Raw genomic sequence first — 19800 nt, 5'->3', positions numbered from 1 at the left:
TCATCTTATTGTTAGCCCACCGATGTAATGTTCCTTCAAATCTAAGTATAAACCTCATTTAGACTAATTATAGGGAAGAATCGACTAACACACCAGTAAAAGCCAGTTTTCAGAAACATGATGTACATGCATTTATGGTAACGTCTGTTAGGAGCCCTTGAGGAACAGTTACTGTTCCCTTCTTATAAAAACATTTTCCCTTATATGGCAAAAGGGACTTTGCAGACATGAGTAAGGATTTTGAAATGGGAAGATGATCTGGGTGGACCTTAAATGAAATCACAAGTATCCTTGTACAAGGAAGACAGGAGTATAGAACAAGAGAAGCAGAGATTGGAGTAATGTGCTCTGAAGATGGATGAAGGGCTCCAAGCCAAGAAATACAGCCACTAGAAGCTAAAAAGGCAAGGAAATGGAATCTTCCCTCAGAGCCTGCTGTGGTCATCTGTTAATAGCGGCAACAGGAAACTAAGTCACCCAAACCCTGGATCTTATCCTTTTGTGACACTTCCTAAAACTTTTATACCGCTATGTTGGACAAAAGTGGAAAGTTAGCACATACCTATGGAAGGAACCTGGGGAGTAAAGCCTGAATGGTCTGGCAGAGACCCACCCAAACTCTGTGCCTCATTTTACCTTAAAAATTCAGTCTCCTAATATCCATATGCTTGACCTATAGCTTCATACCCCTAGTACAACCACCCCATAGTCCCAATGGGGAACTCTGGTTCCACTGGTCAAGCCCACTGCTTCTGTGGGGCCCCCCCTCAAGCTCATCTTCAGACCTCACCAAACACTTTTCCCCCTTATATAAATATTTAAACATGGATAAAATTGGCATTTCCAAAGGCACAGCACCCCTATCTTCTATATAAATCTAAGAGGGAAACAAAGAGTAATTTTATATGAAGTTTTATTTTTAAAATATAAAAAACCACCACACACCAAAAGACTAACATGTCCTCTCACCACACTTGCTTACCTCAAGTCTTTAGGAAGAACACTGACTTCCACGCTAACGGACAACTGCCTCTCTAGCTCTAAGTCACTCGAAGGAGGCAACCTCCTTGGCCACCCGGCATCATGAGTTCAAGCAGCTGATCGGAGCCCAGATGCCAGAGTGAGTTTCTCAGTGGGATCCAGTATTGCTACGAGCTTTGCTTACACAGCAAAAGACACGTACATCGTCTGCTTCCCTCAGAACCCTTCAGTCTCACATGCTTGGGGACTGCTGTGCAGGGACGCCTGGCGTGGCCTGGCGAGGCAGAGTGTACATGGCACCCAGAAACTGGTCTGCAATCCTTCCTGCTTCTCGCAGCCCACTCAGCAGAGCGCCATGGACAGTGGCTGGGTAGTTACGGATTGTATGTTCTCCAGCAAAGAAGAGTCGTGGAATTGGCTATTTCAGGGGGGAAAAATTTTGAGAGAAAAGATCAGTGGGTTGCAAATAATAACTTTTATTTTTGTTATGTTTGAAATGCCTACTGGCCTTTGAAGGCTGCCCCACCAATCACAGACCATCATTCTACCAAAAAAGGTCTCCCTCATCAGCAGGCATTCTAGAAATGACCAGAGTAGAAATGTGACAACAAAACTCAGCCGAGCCAGCCTTAGTCCTAGGGTGATGCAAAACTGCATCTGTTCTTATTTATCATTTAATTCCCAGTTCTAGAGCTTCCTTTGCCTCCTACAGCACCTACTTGGTCAGAGAGGTTCCTGACTACTCTGTACAACAGATAATCCAGCATTTGTTCTTACCCAGGAACACCTTTGCTTCTCAGCTCCAGAGCAGGCTCACGGGGTCCTGAGGAACCCTTGCTACTCTGGAGCAGGGTATCATCTAGATAAGGACCACCCCCACCCACCCAGAGGCATATCCTGGAGACCCGTTAGTGATTGACACCCCCAAAAAATACTGTAAGTCGTTACAAAATGGGGTGCAACTAAAAATGTTTTTTGTTTCTTAGGGGAAAAAAATCTAAGGAAAAAGTAATTGGCTTATACTATGGGACTGCCTAGATTTCTTGCCTAGAGCCAGAATATGAGAAATCAGTGTTCCTCACTTTTCCTCTGCTCTTATCAGAATGACTACAATCTAAAAACAGCCCCCAAGACAGTGGCATCATATTTGCCCTAAAATTTTGGGATACTGGCCTTTTCCCATATAAGCCCATGTAGTTTGCCAGTTTCTCACCTGTGGGGCACCTGGAATTGAGGGGCCAGGAGTGATTGGCTGAGCCATTAAATCATAGTCATTTCCAGATGATCCTGCAGCTACATATGAATAGGAGCCCCGGGCCCAGGGATCAGCACGCCAGCGAGATACCACAGTCTCCTTGGGCTAAAGGAAAAAGCACAGGCAGAAGTTACTACAGGACAGAGGACAAACCAGCCCTTTCGGGAAGGTGGAACAGCTGTGGCGGGTGGAGATACAACTGAGCAAGGAGGCAGGAGGCTCCAATTAGCCAAGTGATGAATTCCGTTGCTTTAAAACACAACACAAAAAATAAAAATAAAAAATAAAAAATAAAAAAATAAAACACAACACAAAGAGCTTCCAACCAAGATTCTACACTGCCTTGCCTGTGAAATCTACAGGTTTACCCAGGACTAGACCTTTATTCCCTCAATTCATAAAGCATTAATATGCCTTCTTTGAAAGGAATCATAAGGATCTAGTGTTTCAGAGAGCCTACAGAAAAAAGTACCAGGCAATTCTTTGAGTCTGACCACTTTGTCTAAAAGGCAGGAGTGGGGAACCCTGGGTGGCGCAGCGGTTTGGCGCCTGCCTTTGGCCCAGGGCGCGATCCTGGAGACCCGGGATCGAGTCCCACGTCGGGCTCCCAGTGCATGGAGCCTGCTTCTCCCTCTGCCTGTGTCTCTGCCTCTCTCTCTCTCTCTGTGTGTGTGACTATCATAAATAAATAAATTAATTTAAAAAAAAAAAAGGCAGGAGTGGTATGACTGCACACACACACACATACAATGGATGAGACCAGCAGGGATATGCAGCAAACAGCCTTTTCAATCTCCCAGCCCATGTACTGGGGGGATTTCTTGAATCCCACACTTACATCACAGACTCCAAACACTGGCATTCACGGAAACCTAGCACACACAATTCTGGCTGAAACTGTGCTGACCAATGTAAAGAGACTGTGTCAAACCTGGCTCTAGTGTGAACCTTGATCCCCACTTGTCCCCACAACTTACTTACCTGAGGCACTGCACTGCTACCAAAAATCCCTTTGAGGATGGCCAGGCATCGGCCGACAATCACATCATCACTTATGTTTTCCATGATGCCAGCAGCTTCTCCTGCCACTAGTGCCAATAGTATTGGAGCTAGGGAAACAGAAAGGACAATTCTAGGGTTTTCCTACAGACTTTTCTCAAGAACCTCTTTATCAGGCCCCACGTTATTCTGGGCACTCTGAAATCTGATGACCAATAGACATGCAACTCTTGTGCTAGAGACAAGTTTTATTATTTAAGTTTTATTTAAATTCAATTTGCCAACATATAACACCCAGTACTCATCTCATCATGTGCCCTCCTTAAATGCCTGTCACCCATTACCCTATCCCCCTACGCACTTCCCCTTTTGCAACCCTTTGTTTCCCAGAGTTAGGATGGAGACATGTTTCTGAAATTGCAACTCAAAAATCTATCCCTAGAAGGCAGCTGGCAAACTCTAGTGAGTAAAGTGTGACTCATGTACTTAACCACTTATAATTTTGCAGAATATAGAAATGTTGAAGATACAACTTTGGATCTTGCTAAGAAAACCAACAGGTATTCCTATATTTAGGCATAGAATCCTTAGCCCTGACCACCTTAGACAGCTTGCTCCATGGCAAGAGCTATATCCTTTTAACTATTCCAGGCCCCTCCAAACCCATCACCACCTTCACCCACCCATTTGGTGAATATTTTACACAACTTACTTCTGTAATAGGCACAAGATGCTGGGATATAAAAGCTATAAACTATACAACTCCACAGATCAACAGGTGTAAGTATCACACAGCTATAATTATGAACTGGTAAAAGCAATGAAGAAAAACAGGATAGAAAGAAAATACAGGGACTTAATTCAGATTTGAGACCGTGGAAGGCCATGATGGGAAGGAAGAGAAGAAAAAAAAGCTCCTCAGGCCCAGACCACATAGTACATGCAGAGGCCTTGAAGCAGAAGACAAGAAATAGAGATAACATTTATATGTGTATTCATAAAATATATAAATATTTTAAGCACCATACAGAAGAGCAGTCGAATTACAGAAGAAATTAAAACAGGAGGTAGGAGTTTGATACATACATTCTAAAGGAAGTGATCAAAGATTCAGGGGCCAGATACAAAAGTCTGAGAATGAGGAATACAAGTTTCCCTTTATGGGAAGCTTCCCTGGTTCTGGGCTTCTTTGGCTGGGTTGACTTTACAGGCCTGTTCCTAGACTGTTCGCCTCCTTAGTGTATTTCCCACTAGGCTGTGAGCTCCTTGATGGCAGGTGTTTCTCCCCACCCCACCCCCATATCCCCAAGCATCTAGCGGGAATTTCTGAAATTCCTAGTTAATGAAAAATCAAGACATATGTATTTGAGAAAAACCAAAATATTCCTAATTCTCTGTTCCTGTAAGGATATGAAAAAGATTAAAACCAGGAGCAGCTACCTTTATAGAGGTTCCAGAAGAGGAAGAGTTCGCCCCTGCTGGCAGTTGTACTGCCGACATGCCCGAACAAATTGACACTTGGATCCCAGAACACACGGTCAAAACACAATACCACCTATTGTAAAAAAGGAGCACATGAACTGATGACAGGGCTCAGAGAACATGGCTTTAAGCATAGCTGTACCTTAAGAGGTAATAATACTTCTTCCTTAGATCTTATTAAAGTTTCTCCTAATCTACTCACAATTTAAGCCTAGAAATCCCTATTATGAATGTGTTACTTCAGACAATATTTAGAGCTTAGGTTTGCAAGGTGATCCCAGAATAAGTCCTCATGGATGATATCATATATATATATATATAATGAAATTAGGCACTGAAATGAATGAACTGACAGGCCTCACCCTGATATCACAAAGCTGGGAGCACAGCAAAACGTACAAAAGCAACACCCCCATCCTCTCTGACTGGAGAGCCCCAAGGCTGGTATTTGCACAATGGGTATGTGGAGAGGTGCCTAGGCAAGTTACCTTGTTAAGGTTGCCAAATCCCATCCTTTGGACTGCAGATGTTTTCCACTCAGGAAGAGGTGGCACAAACTGAACGGCTGGTGGCTGCTGCTTCAATACCCCCAACGGAAGGGTACAGAGAACTGCATCACATTTATAAATAAAGGTTTGACTTGTGGACCGGGTATTCACAGCTATCACTTCACATCCTAGAGATGTCAGAGGGAAAAAGACTTTAGTGGCGATAGGGATGGTACTGAACATTCAGTGCACTGCAGAATCTATACACTATCTCAGTTAATTCTTACCATAAGTTTGTAAAATCTGTTCTATTTATTTTTTAATAGAAGAAAACTGAGGTGGTAGCGAAGTAAGTTTAGACAAGGCCACACGGGTACTAAGTGCCAGGTTTCAAATTCTAATAGTCAATTTCAGAGTCCTGACTCTTCAGCACGGTGGTTGTCTTACCTTCCTGATACACTAGTGATCTTCTGGACTAATTTAAAAACATTATTATTTACTAAGGATTAAGTAAATGTAGACCAAAGTGAAGAATAAATGTAACATTACAGGCAATGCCTCTACACCATGGTTAGGTGCTTACTGAGAATCAAGTGAAGAATGACACTGGAAGACTGTGGTGCAGAGTTACATGATGCCACTGGAAGCGCAGAACATGCTATTCTTGCAAATGCACTGTGATGCCTCGCTTGCCAGAGTCTGAATAAAGCTCAGAGATGACCACAGAAAAGCACCGAAAAGAGGTTAATGGTATTTTTCTTCATTTGTGTTTGATTTTTTTCTTCAATAAATACCTATTTATAGAATTTCAGAAAATATATAAGTAGCTCAAAATTTGTACAACAGCTCAGTTCATGCCTACTTTCTCACTGTTCTTCACCTGCCTGCAGATGGCTATTTAAAGGCTACAGGATTCAATATCAGTTAGAAGCTGCATATGAAGGGAAAATTAAATGGAAGGCTGTTTCAGGGGTTGTAAAACAAAAACAAAAACAAAACTGTGGTAGTCTCCACAATTCTAGAAAAGTGACCATGAAGGGCAAGCAAGCAAGGTTGATGGCCACATCTTCACTTGTTATGAGGGCCCTGGGGGAGGGGACTGGGGCTGACTAGTTATCATCAAGTTCTGGACTACTATTTCCAAAAGTGGGTGGACAGCGAGTTCTCTGCACTCCACATTACATGTGGTCTGGAGTCAGTAACAGTGAGCACTGAGCCTTCTGCCCATGAGAATCAGGGCAATTCCATCTGTGAAGTCAACTTCTTAGCAGACTGCTCCTAGAATCAGAAACCAGCCTGAGCAGTTAAGTTAGCCCACCTCAACAGGAGAGGCTAAATGGATCTAAACAGCAAGACAGAAATGGTAAAATACAAGAGTGGGTCCCACTGTGCCCAGAGGCCAGAATCCTGATATTTAAGAATACTGGATGCCTGGGTGGCTCAGTCAGTTAAGCATCTGCCTTTGGCTCAGGTCATGATCTCAGGGTCCTGGGATTGAGCCCTGCATCGTGCTCCCTGCTCAGTGGGGAGTCTGCTTCTGCTTCTCCCTCTCCCTCTCCCCTGCTTCTCCCTCTCCCTCTCCCCCACTGCCCTCCCACCTGTGCTTTCTCTCTCAAATAATAAATGAATCTTTAAAAAAAAATTCAGCAAAATTAGATCCAAACTTACTGGTAGTTGTTACAACACCAAAGTAATACATGTAACAAACCGGAAACCTTATGAGTTGCCTCAATTTCTTGGTTTTGGTTGGCACACATCAGATTAGAAGCCCAAAGAGACTATAGGCTCAATCCTTCTGTCAATGCAGATTTTTAAAATTAGAAGTCATAATTTATTGGGTTTTATGAGAAAATATACCTAGTATTTTTTTTCTTGAGGTAAACTAAAGATCAGTACTGCCTTTCAGAGTAAGAGATTTATCTCACCAGTGAAGCAGTGACATACCTGAAGCTGTGTAGCGAACCTGCCGCACTGCTGTATTCAACTTAATGTCTAGGCCTTCTGCTAAAGCCACAGGCACACATGAGTAACCATTCCTCACTGTTAGGTGGCTGCCAGTAAACTCAAAGTCGTCGTCCTAAAGAGGAGAGAAAAGTATACCCAACACGCTCTTAATCTCTGCCAAACATACTGGGTTCTGTAAGATTAACAATGAAAAACAAGTTTGTGGAAAACAGTCAATACTGTAAGGCAGAAATTAAAGAACCACCACTCAGTATTTAGTTACATCTGTCCCAGGAACTAGAGGGAAAAGAAAAAAATGTTTCACTGTCCCAAATGGCCATCTCTGGGCAGTGAGATGAGGCAGCGTCTTCTTCCCTAGATCAAGTTTTCTCCTCACAGGCCAGGCCTATACTCGATCTCTCAGTCCAGGCTATCCAAAGGAGGTGGGCTCTCTCAGAGAAAGATGAATCAATAAGTTCAGGTGTCTGTCTGGCCTCTGAATGCATTACAGATTGGGCAAAACCACCATCCTAATTACTTACATTTCTTTTACCTAGGAGCAAAATCAGTTTTTATTTCTTTAAGTTACAGTCTTGGGGAAAGCAGGGCATGATTCTTTCGAGTTATATAATACTAGGTTAGGAGAACTCTCCCTACTTAAGTGAATGATTCATCTCCCCATACCGAATGCAGTTTAAATTAACTGCATTCGGACCCAAATAAGATTATGAATGGATACATACTGAAACTTCAAATGATAAATCAGTGACTAGGAAGGGTCTAAATTTAGTATTTACATGAAAAAAACAACCAGGAATTCTGTTAAGATTTTTACCACTAACAGGTCCAATCCTCACTGTAAGTTAAATACTAAAGAATATGAAAGTATAACCTAAAGATTAAGAATTCAAACTAATTAAAAAAAAGAATTCAAACTAATTTTACTAGGAAAATGTAAAATAGAAATGAAAATATGTATGTGTATGTAAAAAAAAAAAAAAAAAGGAATATTTATTTCTGTAGTCTTAGGTCTGGCCAAAGTCTCAGATTTAGAGATCGAGTCATTCAATATCTAAGAAGCACTGTGATTTCTCACCAGTTCAAGAGTAACTCACACTTAAGATACTTAATAATTTGACAAAAGACATGTAAAACTTGTACACTGAAGAACTGTAAATTATGGCTGAAAAATATTAAAGAAAATCTAAATAAATGGAGAGATATACCATGTTCAAATCCCAATCAAAATCCCAGAAGGTCTTCTATAGAAATTTCTAAACTGATTCTAAATTTTTTTTTTTTTTTATGATAGTCACACACAGAGAGAGAGAGAGAGAGAGAGAGAGAGAGAGGCAGAGACATAGGCAGAGGGAGAGGCAGGCTCCATGCACCGGGAGCCTGACGTGGGATTCGATCCCGGGTCTCCAAGATCGCGCCCTGGGCCAAAGGCAGGCGCCAAACCGCTGCGCCATCCAGGGATCCCTGATTCTAAAATTTTTATGGAAGTATGTAAGACCTAAAGTAGCCAAAAATGATTAAAAAAAAAAAAGTTGAAGAATTTACACTACCTAATTTCAAGACTTACCATATAAAGCAATAGTAAACTAGACTATGATAGTGGCATGTGGACAAGTGAATTAACAGGAAGGAGTAACAAATAGTTTAACATATGGTCAAATGATTTTTCAACAAAGGTACCAAGACAAATGAAGAAAAAGGGTGGTGCTAGAATAATTAATTAGATAACCATGGAAAAATATGAACTCTATCCTCATCTCTCATTGTACACAAAAATTAAAATGAATCACAGACTTAACATTAGAGCTAAGTCTATGAAACTTTAGGAAGAAAACAGGAGAAAATTTAGTTACTGAAATTTAGACAGATTTTTCAAGATACAAAAAAAGCACAAAGCTTTTAAAAGAGAGTTGAGAAATAGGAACTTCATAAAATTAAAAAGTTTTGCTCTTTGAAACATACCATTTAGAAAATGAAAAAGGAAGTCTGGACTGGAAGAAAATATTTACAAAACAAAAATCTGACAAAGGAATTCTATCCAGAATCTAAGGAACATAATTAACTCTTACACAATTTAGTAAGAGGTTAACCAGATTTTTAAATAATGGGCAAAAGATCTGAACAGACTCTTCACCAAAGAACTGAAAAACCGATGGCAAGTAAATACATGAAAAGGTGCTTCACATCACCCATCATTCAGGAAATGCAAAAATTACCACCACAATGAAACAGGTACTATACACCTGTTACAAAGGCTAAATTTTTAAAAACTGGCAATACCAAGTGTTGGTAAGGATGTGGAACAACTAGAACTTTCAAACACTGCTGGGGGGAATGCAATTTGGAATAGTTTGGAGCTTCTTAGAAAGTTAAAAATCTACATAAGATCCAGCAATTTCACTCCAAAGTATATACCCAAAAGAAAGACATGAATATTCATAGCCCCAAAACTTGGAAATCCAAATATCCACCAATGTATCAGTGTATGGATAAACAATTTATGGAATATCCATACAACAGAATACTACTAAACAATGAAAACAAACAAACGAACAAACCACTGATACACACAACGACAAATATGAATCTCAACAATTTGCTAAGTGAAAGAAATCACACACAAAAGGCTATATTCTGTATGATTATATACCATACAGTTCAATTTATATGTAATTCTAGAAAAAGCAAACTATAGTGACAGAAAGGAAATCGGGGTCATCTTAGGTCAGGAGTGCGAGGGCTGGGGACTGATTGCAGAGAGGCAAGAGAACTTTCCAGGATGGAAATGTTCTGTATCTTGATTGTGCTGGTGATTCATGACTACGTACGTTTGGCAAAACTTCAAGCTACTCGTTTAAAATAGGTAAATTGTACTGTATGCAAATTCTCTCTCTTACAGCTATTTAAACACACACACACACACACACACACACATACACACACACACACTAACAGTTGCTCCTAAGAGCCTTCCCAAAGACATGTGCAACAAAATAAATGACAAAGCAACTTTACCTGATCCCAGTGTTTAAGGGAGAGTGTAGAGAGAGGTGTGGCATTAGCAAATTCAAGATTTGCAAAATGCCAATCAAGTATTTGTCTGTCTCTTGATGAGAGATATACGTCACTGCAAAATGAAAACAGAGAGGTGCAGGTTATTAAAGGAAGGACAGGACTACTGTGCTCAGTGGACTGATGCAGACAATCTCAATAACTGAGAGAACCTAAGCCTGGTACTGTGCCTTATACAAAGAAATGACAAGTCAAAAAACAGGACCTTATATGTCTTATTAACTCCTTTATTACTGGTGCCTAGAGCAGTGCCAACCTCTACTATATAAAGCAAATTACTATCAGGCTTCATTTGTCTAGGAGAAAAAAAAAAGACTTCTTCACATGGGTACCTGGCATTATAAAAGCTTATTTGTTGTATAAATAAAGCATGATTTTTTTTTTAAAACGAAGAATAGGTAGCATTCCCAAATACAGAACAGAGTAGATATGTGGGGGCCAGATGCACCATGGAACACACACTATCAGCATACAAGTATTCCCTGTCAAAAATCCAATGAAGTGTGACTTTCTTAGCCCTCAGAATTATGGGAATTTAAAGCAATATGACCTTCTATTCTACTCACAGAAGACAATATATTTCATTCAAATGTTATATCTTATGGAGAAAGGTTTTCTTTTCAAAAACATATTTTTTAAATATTTAGGGGACTACTACACATTAAAATTACAATCCATTCATTGAATAGTGCTTTGTAATTTTCCTTCTAAATATAACAGAACAGCAAAGCTATCCCTCTGAACGTTTGTGTTTTCCTCACCTTGGGGGATTGGCTTCCAATTCTTGAAGTTTTTCTTCTAGTTTTCCTTGTGTTTCAGCTAATTCATCATATTCCTGATAAAATTAAGAGAACTGGGTCGATCTTCATGGGGCAGAGACCAATCTAATTATTTATACCACAAAGTGTTAAGGCCTGGACCACCTCTCTGTCCATATGTGGGACTATGCCTCAAGCTTAAGGCTGGATCAGGGCTCAGGGATGGTTGTTCTTGGAGACAAGTTACAATGTGAGCCTCAATGAACATGAGGGGGATAAGGGATGCAGAGGGCATACAGGAGAAAAAGGAAGAATAGCATACTGGGGTACTACAATTTCAGTATATGTGCTGCAGAAGCAAGCACAGATACTGGGGTGCTACAAAGCAAGAATGAAAAAGAACAGCAACTACTTCCTGTACCCTTACCATGTCCCTAGCATGGGCTAAAGCTTAGATCCCTTACAAAGGAAAAGTATTAACACTGTGTCACAGATGAGGTGACTGAGGAATCTAAGATCCCATGGCTAAGAGATACTAAGTTAGGGATTTCAATCAGTTTGATATCAAATGACTGAAGTTATGTTCATTATCATTATTCTAAGCTGACAGGGTGCTAACCTGAGACGTAAGTTAAAGTACAAGACTGAAAACAAAGTAGAAATTCTGCAGAAAAAGCAGATCTCAAAGCAAACTAGTCCATTCAGTCCCTTTGGGTTCTGTGTCCCAAACCCTCTCTCTTCCTACTACATATACCTGTGATTGGTTAGTGGTTCTCCCTTTCCAAAGTTTCCCAGACCTATGGTCTTTCTCAGGATTCCAGGGAAAACCACCTGGGCATGTATGTGTACCACACCTTGCATAGGGCGGTCAGATCCCTGTGTTTACTTTTCACTAAGAACTCGGCAGTGATGTCTCTGGGTGGCTTGACCTCAGATGCTTCTTTGTACTGCTGATGGAGTTCTTTAATTTTCTCTTTCAAATTTACCATCTAAGAGAGAAAAATACAAATGTACCATTTCAGATAGTGATGTAATCCAGCTCCAAATCACATGCTTTGGTTCATCCCCTAAACTATTATACCCAAAAGGTTACGGTGCAAAATCCTTGAAGTTCTGAAATACCTCTTCTACATCATGACATTTTAGAAGAGGAAAAAATCCTGTACGGCTCAACACAGACGTATCACATTATCACAGAAGTAAGATCATCTCTGTCTTCCAAAACAAATGAAGAACCAGGAGTGTTCCAATAAATAATAATAATAATAATAATAATAATAATAATAATAAATCTATCTATATCTATATATCTATCTCAAATTCCAGGGAAAAAACCCACCAATTTAACTTATTGTTTTGGGGAACAAACTGTCATGATTTATTTCCTAAATTATGTAAAAGGCTAAATCACCACACAAAACCTCCCAGAGCCATTCCTAATATTAGTTTCTCAGCTTTCTGATGGTACTGGGCCCTAAGAATCTGTGCACAGACATCTTCTCATTTGACAGGATAAAGAAACAAGGCACAGTGAGAGAGAGTCAAGAGTCTGGTCACAAGATGCACTCAGATTTTGCATTAAAAAGCTCCCCACAGAGGATGTCTCACTTCATGTTTTCTCCCTAAGTTGGTATTATGTTTGCAGCTGGTAGGATCAGGAGAAAACAAATGGTTTCCCAGTCGAGAACCGGGCCTCTGGGAAGTGGTGGGACCTCTGGGAAGTGGGGGGGAAAGAAGGGCACTCAGTAGACACAGCACTGAGGAATATTCCCATCCTGGCACCTCAAACGAAATAATTATGGCAGTGAATTGTGGTTCTTGCTGCTGATTTGTTGTCCTCATCAGCGGCAGCTTGACCCCAGCACAGCTCATTTCCATCTCATCAAGAATCCAGCAGAAGGCACTGGGCTAATTCTGCCAAAGGGAACCCAACACAGCAAAGATCTATTTCCCATGGCAACAACCTACCAGTAGTACTGTACTGAAAGACTGACAGATAAAACTACCCCTTTTGTTAGTCACTATTTTCTTAAGAATAATGAGCCCTAGCTGGAGGACCCTCTCTCCCCTGGAGGAAAAAAAACACCTAAAATTTTTTAAAGTACCTCCCCACCAATGCATCTTCAGGTATAAAGAAAATCTAAAATTTCACCTTATTAAGAAGTTCTTTCAACTCCTCCTGAGTCTTTACTATCTTCTTCCAATGTTCAATTTGCTCATCTTTGACATGCTTTTCTTGTAACCTAAAAGAGACAAAATATATGCCTTGGCCACACTGCCAGCTTTGTAGCCCAAGACAGGAACCTATCAAAGGCATTCAAGGACACCAAGGCCCAGTGAAATTTCTAATACTCTGGGACAAGATAGGTGGCAAATTATTTTCTAGGCTATGTTAAATATAGTTTAGTACCATAAAGCTGTGAGTTTTAGAATTGAGAGGGGCCTTAAAGGATCATTTATTTTAAATGGTTATACTTTGGGATTTAATTAATTTGCATGAAAATAAGTGAAAAATAGCTCAAATAAGACTTGCTGAAAAATTTAAAACATAAATAGCAAATCCCTAAGTGGAATTCACTGTACAATAAGCAGTTTCAAAATACTTACTGAATGACAACTTCCAATGCCTGGCCAAGGGACACAGGCTTATTATTGAGGACATTGAAGTCTAGCTGGTGACTAAGGTAAGACGTAGCTTCTAACAACCGGTTAAACTCTTGCTCTACCATTTCATCTTTCTCTTTAGGAACCTGCAAATCCGAAGTATAGCAGAGTTGGTCCTTATAATAAGACTAAACATAACCATCCATGAAAACACAAATGCTCTACAGTTTAAAAGGTCAAAATATGTACCTCAAAGGGGGAACCTTTGAGGACAATGATTCCATCTGTCAATTCCATTAAATGAGGTATGAAATGTTTTGGCCCTGATAGTTTCCTATTCTCCCAAGTTTGCCCTCTGAGCTGAGACTTCACCTCTATTAACAGCCACAGGATTCACACTTGGTCCTAATTGGTGCTAACTGAAGTTATGTGGAGCACAAGGTGTCCTGGAGCTGACATGCACTGAGATAAGCTGGGCCGACATGCAAATGCCACACTGGAAAAGTCTCAGAGAACAAAAACTATGTCAACACACCTGAGGACCTCCCAGAATAAGGGCAGGATGGAAAAATAAGAAGCCCAAGGCATTCCCTTTCCCTCAAAGATGAGTTTCAGGTGGGAGTAGAGAAAGAGTGAAGTGAAATTCACAGCTATTAATAAGAACACAATCACATCTTCATTCTTTCGCAGAGTAACAGTGTTTTATGGCACCGATTAAGTTCAGAGTTGAATGCCTAAAGCTCTTAGACTATGAGTGACTGAGGTACCAGGTCTGGCTCATTACTGTGTAGGAAGAGAGATCGCAAAACAGATCATCAAGCTGCAAGACCACATACCTAAACCCTGCTGTGCTCCTGCCTATTGACACCATCAGTTAGCAGACACAAATTCCTTTGCTATTGCTTAATTCAGTACTAACCTTAACTGCATCTGCAATTTTACTGAATTCACAGTAGTAGCAAGAAGGAAAAAAGCATATCTATCTAAGGCAAGCATGTCTAAAGCAAGCATCTCTTGCCAGAATAAACTGGGCATTAACAAGTTAATGGGATTCAAAACATGGAATTTCACTTTACAGCCAACCTAAAATGGTAACAAGAAGACAGCATTAAAGAAAAGTTCTAATAAACACTAAGGCCAAGGAGGAGTGATGTTTTACAATCAGAGGTAACTTGTGGGTGAGATCATCACAGTAAGACTCTACCTCTCATTTGAAATGCCTTAGTTTTTTTCCCTTTGCAACTGAATAGACAACTTTTAAAGCACTTGTCTCTGCCCCTTCACTGAGGAGTCACACAAGTAACTCTACTAGATGAGCCATGGTGTGGCAAAAGAATATGGCAAGAAGTACAATCTGCAATCAAAAGAAGAAAGGGAAAAGTAGCACAACTCTCTTTTGGAACCGTAAATATGACCCCATAAGTGACCGAATCAGAAATTCTAAAGCATCAAATTCTAAAAGGCCAAGTATGGGAGCCATCAGGAAATCTTTATGAATTAGAGAATCCCCTTTGGCCTAACAAATATAGATCTCTGAGAATCTTCTAGTTTATGCTGAGAAGTAAGGCAGAGAATCAGACTTTGGATGCTTGGTGCCCCTTATATAGATGAGTGGTACCTAAGACCTGGTGGATCAAACACATCTTACCTACCCATTCAACTCCCTGGCCAAAGGAAGGAGTTCTTGGTGACACCCTACATGTTCTGATTACACAGCTATCAGAGCTGATGGAAGAGACCCTCTTGTCAGGAATTTCATTTACTTTGTCTCAGTTGCTCAACGATGTGATGGCTCATATTCAGAGCAACTCAAAGCAACGCTGAAATTTTGCTCAGCGTGATTCCTGCAATGATGTTACCAAAGACAGTTCTAGAAACTCTAAATTTGGTGCTTCTTTAAAAAAGGAAATAATTACATTTTTAACACAAAATCTGTATAGTTATGAGATCTTAACTGATCCCAGATGCAATGTGCATGACTAGTTTTCATGGAGTACAAAATAGTGATATTTCTATGTGTGGCTTCAAAACTGCCAAGCAAGAGGATGCTATAGAAGCAAGAAGGACCAGATCACATGTGCCTCTGCAATAGGGCAGAATGTGCCAATACGCAAGTGTGCAAATGGTACAGATTAAAGCTCTTCCAGTGTGAACTGGATGGCTTGCTTCAGACAAGCTTTAATCTCTTTAGCTAGGGTGACAGTCACATAGGGAAGTTCATTCTGGAAAAGTACGCAGCACTCAGGCTCAGTAACTGGGGTCCAGGGTGTGTGGTAGAGAAACATTTAAAGGGACACTGTCAAGGTTAGAGGGACCAAATTTGACCTTTTGTTTCTTCCCTCTGTTTGCTGAGCAGCCCGCTTGATTCATAACACTTTCCCCTTTAGTCCACCCACCCCACCCCCACAAAAAACCTTTTTACATGCGCTTTCAATGACAAAAACTCAAATGGCACCAGCCCAACATATAGGCGCAACTCTACAACAACAAACCAGTGTGAATGTATGATGGAGAGGATCTTTGGAAGGGAAAGATCGAAGTTTCAAGCTTTTAATGGGTTATTGTAAACAGTGAAGAAAATGATTTGAAAAATTATATAAAAAAAATACCTTGACAGTGTCCTTTTAACCAGTGCAGCAGAGAGAGAAATAAACTGTAAATAACAGCCCAACAGCCACGTCAAGTTTAGTTTTGTATGACAGCAGTAAAATCAAGGCTTTAAACACACAGCATGACAGAAGCATTCTGTTAGCTCAGAAGCTGCAACCACCAGAGAAACAAGGAACAGACTGTATAGAGACCAAAATGGGAAAGTCAAGGCACAGAAATGGGCAAAAGAAAGGCAGTTTGGGGGGGTGGGGTGGGTGTGAGGGTGATAAAGGGAGATGGTGTCAGAAAGCAGTGAGGAATAAATCAAAATTCAATGAAAGAGAAAAGGAAAAACACAAAACAGTAAAACAAGAACAACAAAATCAAACAAACAAAAACCAAACCAAAAAGATGACTGTCTCATCTGATGGACAGCAGGATGACAGACTGCATCTCTGGTCCACTGACTGGGTCCACTGCTCTAACTGGAGACTCCACTTTCCAGAATACAAGAGACAGTACTTAGGCCCCATCCATTTTCCACCTAGTTCAGCAATTTTAGGACTGTTGCCAGAGAGACCAGGGATAGCTTTGAAAGCTGCATTTTCCCATTAACTGTAGAATTCCACTTTGAAATTAAAGAAATATTTGGAAAATAGCAAATACCTGTCCATTAGGAAACCAACACTGACTGGGAAAAAACCAAAATATATTTTTGATATATTTAAATCTTGACTCTATTTCTAAAATTAAGCTAAGTCAGATATGTTCCATTTCACATATTCAGACAATGAAAAGAACTTTAGCAACTGACTACCCCCTGAGCATCTCTTAAGTACTTGTTTTAGGTCACTGCTCTTGCCTTGGTGAGAACCCTTGAACTCTGTTAGGCCCACAAATTATGGAAAGGAGCTGAAATATTGGCAATCTTTAAACACAAGTCACAATAATTTTCAGTTTACCTGACCATTCTATTCAGCTTCTTAAACTGCATCCTGAGAAAGGAACTCAGCAAATGACTGCAAGGGGCTAAGCACCATACCATGTTTGATGGCAGCTGGATTTCTATGACAACATATCGAGAACATAACAGTAAACTAAGAAGGTAAAGTATCTTTGATAATTGTTCTCTAGCAAAGATTCAAACAAAATGGATATCGCTTTGAAACAGACTTTTTTTGAAACAGCTTTTGATTACAATTTTGCAAACCCATTTACTTCTCTATGAAAGGCTCCAAACAGTTCCTTCAAACTAAGAATCTGGTGTGTCTCACTGCTTTAAATAGGTACAATCTTGACTGCTATGGTCCTGCAGAGATTATATGGAATATCCCTGAGCATGGCTTGAGGAAGAGCCGACTGAGTATCTAGCCTATGCAGAATAAATCTAGTGAGAGCCAAGTGGCTTTCTGGACAGGGTCCTAATCCTGCAAGAAGTCATCTCACGAAGGACAGCTCTCCTCAGTTCTACCTCTGGTTGAATTCTATTATCACAAACCCTTTAGATCTTCAAAACACTGTCCATTTCTCTTGCTTCCAGTATGCATAAGCTCTCTAGCAGGAGAGCAAGATGGAGTTAGGTACAGCTAGGTCCTGGGCATCCAAAGTTCAGAGATTTAGCCAGAGAAATCTTCAGGAAAGAATAACACAATGAAACACAATAACACAATGGCTAAACCTGGCCAACAGAGGCTACAGTAAATCTGTCTCTCCCATTCCCATGTACTTTTAAAATTATGATAATGAAAGATCTGGATTAGGACCTTCTGTAATACCTGGTAGAAAAATTTACATCTGGGGACGTCTGGGTGGCTCAGCGGTTAAGTGCCTGCCTTTGGCCCAGGGCGTGATCCTGGGGTCCTGGGATCAAGTCCCACATTGGGCTCCTTGCATGGAGCCTACTTCTCTATGTCTTCGCTTCTCTCTCTATCTCTCATGAATAAATAAAATCTTAAAAAAAGAAAGAAACTGTTTAAAAAAAAAAGAAAAAGAAAAATTAACATCTCCAAGTCACTATTCAGATTCCCAAATAGCTAAAAGAAATGAGGAATGGCCATTCTCCCTAAAGGACAACACGTATATTATCCTTAATACAAATAAAATTTATTTATTCTATAAATGGAGACAGTTGTCATAAGAAACTTTTAGGGGATGTAAATAATGGATTTCTCTAAAGCAGTAACTAAGCTGCGTGGAGAAGGCACACTAACATGTCTAAGGAGTTTACTTGTAGTTACTAGCACACAGTAGAGGTGCTCTATAAATTCTTATGTAATGAGTAAATAAGGTTTGGAAAAGCAAAGTCAGTATTATAAAACTATATTTGAAAGGAAAGTAACTATTTTGCAACTTTAGGAACATTAAAGGCAGGCACGAAATTTTTACATTTATAAAAAAAACAGGATTAGAAGATTTTAAGAGGTAGAGAAAAACCACCTTTTAAAATAGCAATCTGGGGGTGCCTGGGGTGGCTCAGTAGGTTAAGTGTCTGCATTCAGCTTGTCATGATCTCAGGGTCCTGGGATCAAATCCCCAACCCCTCCCCAATGCATCAGGCTCCCTGCTCAGCAGGGACTCTACTTTTTCCCTCTGCCTGCCACCTCCCCACCCGCCCCATCACTCATGTTTTCTCTCTCTCAAAAAAAAACCAAACAAACAAAAAAACTAACAAAAACTGTTTCCACAAAGGAATAGGAAAACTAAAATGCTAACAGGCTTGTGTCAAATGTATAACTAACCTAAGCATCACTCTATATGAATGCCAAGTGAAAACTTGCTGAATTGTGGTAGGTACAGAGAATAACCAAATTAATGGCCTTCGTAAGAGACCTGGCAATCCTTATCTTTCAAGTGTATCTTTCTTCCTCACAACAGCTGAGTCATTCCAAAGAAGAAAATCAAGATCTGTTTCTCCAAGTAGTTACTGAGTCTTTGGGCCTCATCTGGTAAAAACAAAACACAACACCCAAATGCCTCCCCCAATGGAAACCAGAGATTTTTTAATCCAAAATGCTTAGTAGTGAAGTAATTTGATTAAGATGCTGTTTCATTACTCAAGAAAGCCAAAACAAACTAGAATTTAAAGCTTTTGAATTACTAGTTGGTGTATAGGAGATACATAGAAAACATTCAGTTATATTTCCCGTTTCCCCACCAATCCATGTTTTCAGTCTCCTCACTGGTGACTCCTGAAATATGAATTATGCTATTTCCCAACGATCTCCATGTTCTTTTAAAGCTGATTACAGCATAGTTCAGAGTATAACTCCATCATCAGTCAATCTGAGGGCAGCTGCTGTATTAGCTCTGTTTTTATGGGTTTGGAAGATACTTCTACTTATAGGGACATCCTATATTAGAATCAAAGAAGAAAGGCCTTGTTCTAGTCATCTGGAGCCATAAAATAAGGCTTCTGTCAAAAACACAGAGGCTCAACATCCTAGCTGCCAATGTAAGACCAGAGAGAATAAAGAAGTGAACTCTTTCAGAGATTCTTGTGATTGTTATAATAACAATATAACAAATTAACAGAATAAAAACCACTTGCTATGTGATTTTTGTTGTATAGCAGCAAAATGATAGGTTTGGTGATAGGTCCTTAAGACAGTAT

The 19800-nt window shown here is 40.1% G+C and overlaps 1 protein-coding gene across 2 annotated transcripts in view; it reads right to left on the bottom strand.

Annotated features, from left to right (window-relative positions):
- Positions 1–896: 896 nt before the first annotated feature.
- KDM1A (lysine demethylase 1A) overlaps positions 897–19800 on the bottom strand; it is a 61327-nt gene continuing 42423 nt past the window's right edge. For both annotated transcript variants that reach the window (XM_055331053.1, XM_055331054.1), the window contains 11 exons: positions 13605–13747; positions 13150–13240; positions 11852–11986; positions 11001–11074; positions 10183–10294; positions 7150–7282; positions 5206–5393; positions 4676–4790; positions 3218–3345; positions 2195–2341; positions 897–1399 (listed from right to left, as the gene is read on the bottom strand). In XM_055331053.1, the coding sequence (XP_055187028.1) occupies positions 1214–1399; positions 2195–2341; positions 3218–3345; positions 4676–4790; positions 5206–5393; positions 7150–7282; positions 10183–10294; positions 11001–11074; positions 11852–11986; positions 13150–13240; positions 13605–13747 (1452 nt within the window). In that variant the 3' untranslated portion in view covers positions 897–1213. The remainder of the gene's footprint in view (positions 1400–2194; positions 2342–3217; positions 3346–4675; positions 4791–5205; positions 5394–7149; positions 7283–10182; positions 10295–11000; positions 11075–11851; positions 11987–13149; positions 13241–13604; positions 13748–19800) is intronic.

Source organism: Nyctereutes procyonoides, unplaced genomic scaffold (assembly GCF_905146905.1).
Source record: "Nyctereutes procyonoides isolate TBG_1078 unplaced genomic scaffold, NYPRO_anot_genome, whole genome shotgun sequence".
Lineage (NCBI taxonomy): Eukaryota > Metazoa > Chordata > Mammalia > Carnivora > Canidae > Nyctereutes > Nyctereutes procyonoides.
This window is presented reverse-complemented; position numbering and strand designations above follow the sequence as displayed.